The sequence below is a fragment of the Rutidosis leptorrhynchoides genome, chromosome 2, assembly GCF_046630445.1.
Source record: "Rutidosis leptorrhynchoides isolate AG116_Rl617_1_P2 chromosome 2, CSIRO_AGI_Rlap_v1, whole genome shotgun sequence".
NCBI lineage: Eukaryota > Viridiplantae > Streptophyta > Magnoliopsida > Asterales > Asteraceae > Rutidosis > Rutidosis leptorrhynchoides.
In genome coordinates, this window is record NC_092334.1 from 549386133 (window position 1) to 549395933 (window position 9801).

The 9801-nt window shown below is 32.3% G+C and overlaps 1 protein-coding gene across 1 annotated transcript; it reads right to left on the reverse strand.

Moving 5' to 3' along the window:
• Window positions 1-4733: 4733 nt before the first annotated feature.
• Window positions 4734-7020, reverse strand: LOC139893052 (probable mediator of RNA polymerase II transcription subunit 26c). Its single transcript, XM_071876187.1, has 9 exons — window positions 6522-7020; window positions 6331-6399; window positions 5981-6063; window positions 5822-5892; window positions 5670-5728; window positions 5560-5593; window positions 5349-5464; window positions 5173-5260; window positions 4734-5078 (listed from the first exon to the last, which is right to left on the reverse strand). Exons 1-9 carry the CDS (start codon window positions 6843-6845, stop codon window positions 4969-4971), a joined length of 954 nt encoding a protein of 317 aa, XP_071732288.1. The 5' UTR covers window positions 6846-7020; the 3' UTR covers window positions 4734-4968.
• Window positions 7021-9801: the final 2781 nt, after the last annotated feature.

Genomic DNA, 9801 nt, shown 5'->3' on the forward strand with positions numbered 1-9801 from the left:
TGAGAATCCCATACAAACCTCATGCGATCGCATGAGGTGCTGGGACAGGCCAAGTGCTATAAAGCTCGAACGTTTTCTGATTTCTGATTCATTCTTCATTCCTTCATTCCTCCGTATTATTATTTATTATATTTATATTATTATTATTATTATTATTATTATTATTATTATTATTATTATTAATCCTAATATTATTATTAGTAGTATATATACATAAAATACTACGACGAGGTCATGAGCGTATCATTTTCAAAACGAGTTTTCGAGCGGGATAGAGCTAAGAAAACTATGGGTTATAGTTATGGAGGTTATGGGTATTATTCACAAGTCAAACCTAGTGTTTATCATCTCTGTTGTGTCTACGTACTTTCCTGCAATATTGAATCACAATATTGATACGTGAGCATTCATATCTTATCTTTTATATATTAATTGTGTATCCATGTCTAGTGCTCGAGTATATATATTTATGCATGCTTGTATGCTAAATTTCCTCGTTAAATAGTTTATGATGAATCACGAATTAAATACATATATTACTGATAAAAGGTATATGATATGCATGTTTTTGGAAAGCTGGCAAAAAATCAATAACTTTTCATTTAGAAATCGTGTAATTTCGATAAACGAATTAAAAGATATGGTCAACTAAATTATGATTGACGTTAATTGGAATTGCTTTTGAATCCGCAATTGATACTTAAACAACTTGTTTATAAGATTGATAAATTGGATTTTTGAATACTGCTAGCCGAGTAAATGAATCTTTATATAAGGCACGTCTCGTCTTGTTGAGCAATTGTCAAAACTGATTGTTTTATCATATTTTAAAGCCTTATAAAAACTATAGTTTAATTTTACAAAAATTGGGAAACTATATGAAATGTTAAAATGTTTCGACTGACATGATCATTCAACTATAGTATTGAGGCAAATTGACTTTTTGAAATGACTTTTGATAACTTTTGTATGTCGATCTCGAGCATTAGGATTGTGATACACTATGATCTAACCTAGCTTGATAGACATTTATTGACCAACATATGTTCTCTAGGTTGAGATCTACGGTTATTTGATAATCCGAGTTTCGGTCACATTTTGGTGAACGACTTTATATGCTGCTAAGGTGAGTTTTATATGCTCTCTTTTCAATTGCTTTTGCAATCTATATTTTTGAGCTGAGAATACATGCACTTTATTTTAAACACAATGGATACAAGTACATAGTAAATTCTACACTGAGTTTGAACCGAAAATCCCTTAGCTTTGGTAACTAGTAACTGCCGGTTATAAGAACTGGTGGGCGCGAGTAGTAGTATATGGATCCATAGGGCTTGATATCCCCGTCCGAGCTAGAGCACTAGCCTTTTAACGGACGTATGTTATTTGAGAAGCGTACATGTTGGTTTGCGTGTATTATTAAGATGATTATACAAAGGGTATAAAATATATATACGTTAAGTTTAGTTACCAGGGTGCTCAATCTTGTAGAATATTTTGATAAACGTTTCTGGATGAAACAACCGAAATCTTGTGATCCACCTTTATATACAGATTATATGAAACATTAAAACTATGAACTCACCAACCTTTGTGTTGACACTTGTTAGCATGTTTATTCTCAGGTTCCCTAGAAGTCTTTCGCTGTTTGCTTATATGTTAGACAAGCTATGTGCATGGAGTCTTACATGGCATATTTTTCAAGAAAACGTTGCATTCACCAAATCATCACCATGTATCTTATTTTGACTGCATTGTCAACGGAAATACTATTGTAAACTATTATTTACGGTGATTGTCTATATGTAGAAACCATCAGCTGTCGAAAACCTTTGATTTAAATAATCATTTATGGTGTGCCTTTTCAAAAGAATGCAATGTTTACAAAACGTATCATATAGAGGTCAAATACCTCGCAATGAAATCGATGAATGACGTGTTCGTCCATATGGATTTGGAGCGATCGTCACATTAAATTTGGTCGGAAATTCCCGGGTCGTCACAGCCCGAGGAATTTTAATAATAATTTTTATGTAAAATTTTAGTATTAGAATTATATTGTTAATGTATAAAAGATTTCTCTTATTTGTTTTGCAAACAAGTATAATTTTATTCAATATAATCATAGACAATAAGTTTTCGAGATGTGATATTTTATATACTTTGTGTATTTTAGTATTTTAGAAACTTTTCAATCAACTTTTTGTATGTGATATTTTATAATACTTTAAACATGAAGTAGTTAAGTTATTTTTTGATATTTTGATTTGGCAACTTATTGAAAAATAGATACAGAATGACTAATCGGGTATATCCATTGACTCGTGGGGAAACCCGATAGTATGTAAGTAAATGGGGACCCGACGAGTTTCGGGCCGAGTTCGGGGTGGGGTTTCTTAATCGGGTCCGGGATTACCTAAACCCGACTCAAACCCAACCCGCTGCCATCCCTAGAATCCAGCCATATCTACAATTTATGAATGGCTTCGAAATCAAGATTAAAGTGCTGGGAATTGGAATTAATGTGCATTGTTAGCTGGATTGTGTTTGTTATGTATTACTTTAGTAATTGAGCAACAGGGTTTGAAATTATGTAATGAAATTATGCATTATCTATGTAATGCTTTTGTTTGAAATTTTGTAATGATATTAGTTCAACAATGGTTGTAGCAATGAGTGTAAAATGGCTTTAAAATGACTGTAATGATCAACAATGGATGTTTAGATTGGGTGCAATGATCAACAATTGCAAATGTTAATGTAAATGGCAATTACAATTGCAAATGTAAATGTCATTTACAATTGCAAATGTATATGAAAATGGCATTTACAATTGCAATTGTAAATGCCAATTACAATTACAGTTACAAATGCAAAGTGCAATTACAAATGCAAAGTGCAATTACAATTGCAAATGATAAAGTTCAACAACATTTGCAAAACATGTAATATCAAACAAAATTTTTTTTGAACTTGTAACCTCTTCCCATTTGTATTCTGATGCTCAACATAAACATTAAACTGCCTAATATTATCATCCATTTCCATATGACTATGCATGTTGCAACTATCTTCATCATTGTTTAACAATTGTAACCCAACATCCAACTCTGTATTCGGTTTAAGATACCTGAAAAACACAGGTTTTTGAGGATCATAACCTAAATCCCACATTACGTCATTCAATTGCATTATACTAAAATGATCTGCATTAAAACTTTAAATGTAGGTTGTTTGACCACGATTGTAACTAATTCAGTCCCTTTTTTCATTAGATAACCACCATGATGTTAGATAATTATGAACAAATCAGGGTACAATCTGCAAATAATTTCGCCAAAATATAGTTAGGGTTTAATCAATTCTAGGGTTCTAAATATGCAAAAGTGAGTAATTTAATGTAAACAAATACATATCGTTAGGGGTGTTCATTTTCAAATTTCCGAATTTTCGAATATCCAAAAATTCGGATAGTGAAAAACCCCATCCGAAATCCGAATCCGAAATTTCAAAAATCCGATTTTCGGATATCCGAAATTTCGGATTCGGATATCAGATTATCCGAATATCCGATATTTTTGAAGAACTTCGGATATTTTTCGGATATTTTGAATAATTTTCGGATATTTCATATATTTATCGGATATTTCGGATATTTTTCGAATATTTCAGATATTTTTCGGATAATTTTCAAATTTTTTCAGATTTTTTCAAAATTTTCGGATATTCGGATATCCGAATATCCGAAAATTTTAAAAACTCCACCTGATATCTGAATTCCGAAAAATCGGATATCCGATTTTTCGTATATGTCGTATGTTCGAATTCGGATTTCGGATAATTCGGATTCGGATTCGGATATTTTGAACACCCCTACATATCGTATACGTCTTCGATGGCCTATGGATCCATGGATGGTGTGCGAATGTGCCAAGACATGGCTGATGGTGTTCGATTTAGGGTTTTCAAGTCGGGATAATGAGAGGATGTAAGTGACGAGTGGGAATTGAAATGAGGCACCAAGGTTTTTAATACCCTTTTAATTGCTCCAGACAATTATTAGGACGAAAATACCCATCATGTTTCAGGCACGTGATAGCATTTAACGTCCAATTTAAACGGTTGGGTGACGGAGGACTCGATGAGTTAAAATGGTAGTATAATGGAAGGATGGTGTTAGCCAAAAAAAATTAAAGAGACGCTGTTAACTTTTTAGTGTATAATGAAGGAACCAACGGTGTAAAAAAGTCTATTTTAAGAAATAAATGTGATCTTATTCCATTAATTAGTTAAGGAAACGTAAACTATCCCGTTGAGCTAAAAGCTGGGGAAAGGGCCCACTTACTTGGGCAAAACTATAACTTATTTAGTCCCTAAAAAAAGTGATCATGAGTCAATTTCTATAGTGTCATGCCAATAGATATTGACCAATCACATTCCACCATTTACATATATTAAGATATTTATAAATATAAATTATGCTATGTGCAAATTATACAAATTATAATTTATAATTACTCCTATTTTGTAATACTCCGTATTAATTTGAATTTTTTGTCTTTATATACCTATTTTGTAGTATTACAGATTTCTTCAACAATTATTAATCACTACAGCAAATAATCAAATGCTACACTTTTTTCACCCAAAAGTGTAGGATTATGCAAGCGCCAAGCCTATATCGATCTCCACACTTAAAACTGTAGTCTAAACATAAAATAAGGTCATCACTGTAAAATCATTACCTATATTGCAACTTGAAAACACAAACAAAATGTAATAAATAGTAGCTGGTTATAACATAAGTTGGCAAGATAAATGGTATCCCAAAAATTATATAACAAGTACTATATATGCAATGAGAGTAATTATATAGAATGAGACATCGAATAAGCGTCACAGCGATACACAGATTTCTGGGACACCCATTTCACGATGCAGAGACGGTAGTTCGTGGTGGAGTCAACATCATCTATGATTCCTCCCTTGAAAGTTGCCTTTATTTTTGGCAATGTAACCATTCCTAGGCTTGGGTATTTCATGAATGTCCATTACTTGTATAGTCCTTTGCTTTTTGGCTAAACACGATCAAATAAGCAATACAAGTTAGTAAAATTTTGGCACATTATATAGAACTACTATCGGAAGCAAGAAGCCTCAATTCGTTCTAACCATTTTGGGCTTCTTGGTAATTCTCATGAAGCCGTTTCCTGGCTGAAGCCAGTCTGTCTGAGTCAATGTTTTGATCCTGGTTTGCTCTCTGTCAAAACCATCAACTTAGATAAACATTGCAACATTTTATCTTGAATAACAGCAGAAAATTAAGCTTGTTTAAGGAGAAAATATACGGAAGCAGAAGCAACTATCGTAGGACGAGACTGTGGTGCAGGTCTTGATGGTGTTGGTTTCTTTGAAACAACTGCTTTCGGCCTCTGCTGCTCTGGTTCCGAACCGGAACTCCCATCTACAGTATTTTTCATTTTATGTAAAGAATTGATCAAAAAATCACTCCAAGACAAAGTATGAAAAGGGTGATTTTAACCAAATCCGATACTTAACTGTGTGGGTTAGGAGAGTAGCCAAAATCAGGCCCCTAAAAAACACAATTCAAAATGTCAAAACATAGTACCAACACTTGAACATCATCACATCATAAACATTCTTCTCACCTGGTGATAACCATTTTGGGCGCTCCTTGATACATTCTGCACCAGAGGCGAATCCCCATCTACAAAACAGCCATCAATTATAACATAAATTCAAATTGCTTGACAGAAGATCACGAATTTGTAATACTAAACACAAACAAAAAAGGTGTTACCTGTGAGAGCAGAGGGTGCAGATGCACCATTATTCGCCCCAACCCACTCATCCACCAGATCTTTCCACTTACTATAACAACCAAACCATTAAATAAAACAAGTTTAAAAAACAATCTACAAAAGAACAATCAAATTTAAACAAACTAAACGCGACTAACCTCACCAGTTGCTTCACCAATCTTCTAACTTCGTTTGACGGGTGCTTTCTAAGTCGATTAACATGCCTCCCTATATCAGTTTCCTAATTCATTAAGCAAACATTAGTGTCACACATAACTAAATATAATAAATGGTTAGGTGGTTAAAATGTATCTAACTTTCCACATAACATTGGATGTATCGAACTACTAGTATACCGTATCCAACTATCAATTATCTAGCTAACTTGTTACCATGTAACGTATACATGAAATAACAACAATTGAAAGTCTTGATGTATTCAAAAAAACTTTAAGGAGAATTATGCTTGAAGTCTGATACAATTTCAGTAAGTTCATATGATATTTACCTTTAGAACTGAAAAGGTTAAATCCATATCAGCAAGGGTTTCAAGCAACTCAACAACAGCATCATTGCTCTAAACCATAACAATAACAATAAGTCAATTAACAACTGAAAATATCATTAATAAAGTACTACCTAATTAACTAAACATTTAAACATATAAGTAAATATACATTAGTAAACAAAATTATATACCTGATGTGGATCTTCAAGTTGTTCTTTAATCTCAATAATTTTAGTCTGTTCATCATCAAATAAACCTCCGTACGGATCGATCTCTTCATTATCATTATCATTATCAACTGACTGAGGAGTTAACGGAGACTCATTAACTCCGTTATTCGCCGTTATATTCGATTGTTGTTGTGGCGGTGTGTATAAACGCTCAACAATTGCATCTCTACGATTTTTAAGCTCGCGATGGTAATCGGTTGAAGCTAGGGTTATAGCAGAATCAATAATTTCCCAAATAGTAGCTTTTGAATTCGATAAAATTGACCTGAATTCATCTAAATCCATTCCCTGAGTATTATAGAAAAGTTTTGAAGCGATTCGATGATGAGATTGAGATCTACAAAAAATGAAAACGCGTGAATGACGTCATTTTACGACAGCGTATTGGCCGCCGGCGGACATGGATGACGATTGAACAAGAGGAAACGACGATAATATATAGTAGATCTAATACAAATCCCTAAAGATACGCATGAGAAAATAAGAATATTCATATACGATTATAATTACTACGGAGTATATTATTGTATTTTTGTCTGATATCTCTAATTTAATTTAATTTAACTAATTACATACAGTAATAATTATTATAAGTATATATGGTAATAAAAATAATAATAATAATTAACAACTAAATTAATAATTAATAATTAAGAAAACTGCAAAGTGCTCATCCTGGCAATAAGAACGACGTTCTAGAATCAAGGAACGTCGTTCCATCATCAAGAATGACGTTCTAGAACCCAAAACGACGTTCTACCTGGAAAATTTACAAAGGAAATGGAAACAGAACAAGATGGACTTTCTAGCACGATTCAGGAACGACGTTCCTTTGAAAGAACGGCGTTCCACATTTGTTCAAGAACGACGTTGTGACTTCCAGAACGGCGTTCTACACCTAGAGTAAAGGAACGACGTTCCTTAAACAGAAACGACGTTCTACCTGCATTTTCTGAGCAGATTTTGAAGAGTATAAAAAGGAAGAGATTAAGGGTTTCATAAATAATCATTCACTCAATAGAATAGTTCGTGGTGACTGATCAAATTTAGGGTTTCTTAGCTATTTTATTAAGGTTTTCATCAAGTTTCCATCATCCATTCCATTCTACATCAAGGATTTGAAGATTGAATCAAGATCTAAAGCTTGTTCTTCATCATCTTCATCTAGTCACTTTTGTAATTTCATAAATTTGGTACAATTTACTCTTGTTTATTGCTTAATCATGTTTAGATTTACTCTATTAGCTTGTATTGATTTATTTCTAGCCATGATTGGCTAGATTTTATTATGCGCACTTGTTTAGGAAGCTTGTTAGCTATGGGTTGTTCATATTGATGATTTATGATTGTGTTTAGATGAATTCATAGTTGATGATTGTGATTTGTCATTAGAATTAGTCACAAGATCCTTTGTTATGATTGTTTTGGACTTGTCTTTGATTATATAGGTTGTGTAGCATTCAAATGGATTTGTTTAGTGAAGCAACTTGTACTTCAACATTTAGGTGATCTAGACAATCAAATTGGGGCTTTCAAGGGATTGGGGTTCTAGTTTGGGTTGGTAATCAATTGGTCATTAGTCAACATAGTGAGGTTTGGTTTTCTTAAAGGATTTTGATCACCAAAAGATTTTAGGGGACTTTAACCTAGGCTAAGTACTTGTGATAATTGCATGATTCAACTAAGATCAATGGGTATAAGCTTATGGAAATTTGCAAGTATTAATTTGATCACAATAACATCTAGTAGGGATATTAGTCCAAAGTTTGAACACAATTAGAACTTAAGTGAACAAGAAACAACCCAAATGCTTCAAGTGGATTAAATGAGTGTACATGCTTTTAATATTGATATATACTTAATCACTTTAGTTCTTAGTTTAAATTGAATTAGTTATCTTAATATCTTAACTTCAAAACCCCCAAATCAAACACAACTTAGGATGATTATGAGTTTACATCGATTCAACTAGCAATTACCGCTCTCTTGGGACAAACTTTAAATGGAACACTTGCTAATTACAACTACCGAGTCATAGTTTCTCGTGAGTTCGTTTCATAGTCGAGTCTAAATTTAATTCAATTATAAATTTAAAGAGAGCAGCAGCAGCATCAGTAGTAGTAGTAAACACTAGATCTATATATATGACTATAATCAAAGAAGTAGATTATCATGCAGCATTACAACGTATAAATATATCACCATACATGTGATGATCCGGAAATTTCTGACCAAATTTAACTTTATCTTTAAATGATTTAATGTTTTCGACACGATAAGCAAAGTCTGTAATGCTGAGTCTCAAAGTTTTGGAACTATATTCATGTAATCAATTATTCTTTGACTGTTCTCGAAGATTCACGAACAATATATATATATATATATATATATATATAACTTAATGTACATATATATATATATATATATATATATATATATATATATATATATATATATACACATGATTTCAAGTTATTTAGTAAACGATAGTAACATTCGATTATTGATTCGATTGATATTTAGATAAGTTAACTAAATCGTTTAAGATGAACCAGTAAAACACTAATTTGCTACAGTATTTTCGAATTGCTACAGTACCCGAAAAGCTACAATGTTTTCGAAAATCACTATTTGCTACAGTAAAAAAACTTTGCTACAGTAAAACACTATTTCAAAATGAAAATGTATATGTATATACTACGAGACGATGATTTATAGAAGTAAATGACCAAAACACTCGAAAGTTTAAGATACACTTTGAGTGATATAGTTTATTGATAATTTAAGACTATATTTTAACAAATGTACGAGTCACGAAACGCAAAGTACTAGTTTTCTCAGCGTACGAAAGGGCGTTCGAAAAACCGGAACCGGGACATAAGTCGAGTGACAACGTACGACTTATCGAAACAAAAATTACAAGTCAACTATGCATGTGAATTTAATATAATATATAATTAATTATATAAATTAAATATATTATATATATAAATTAAATTAATATGTCGACAAACAAAGTGTCAAACCACATTTTGAGCTGGACAGGGACCTCATGCGATCGCATGAGTTCCCCATACTCTTCTCATGCGATCGCATGAGCTGAGATTGCAGGCCAAGTACTATAAAATGCGAAGTCTGGTGCCGAATTCATTTCATATTTTCATCAAACTATCTCTCTGATCTCTATATATATTTATATTATAATAATAATAATAATAATAATAATAATAATAATAATTAT

Bases quoted from the DNA above. Each gene is read 5' to 3' on its own strand.
- LOC139893052 (XM_071876187.1), bottom strand. From the start codon at position 6,845: ATGGATTTAGATGAATTCAGGTCAATTTTATCGAATTCAAAAGCTACT. The intron at 6,064-6,330 runs GTAAATATCATA...TTAATGAATTAG, and splicing joins TAACCTTTTCAGTTCTAAAG to GAAACTGATATAGGGAGGCA. The intron at 5,729-5,821 runs GTAACACCTTTT...GCTGTTTTGTAG, and splicing joins TGCACCCTCTGCTCTCACAG to ATGGGGATTCGCCTCTGGTG.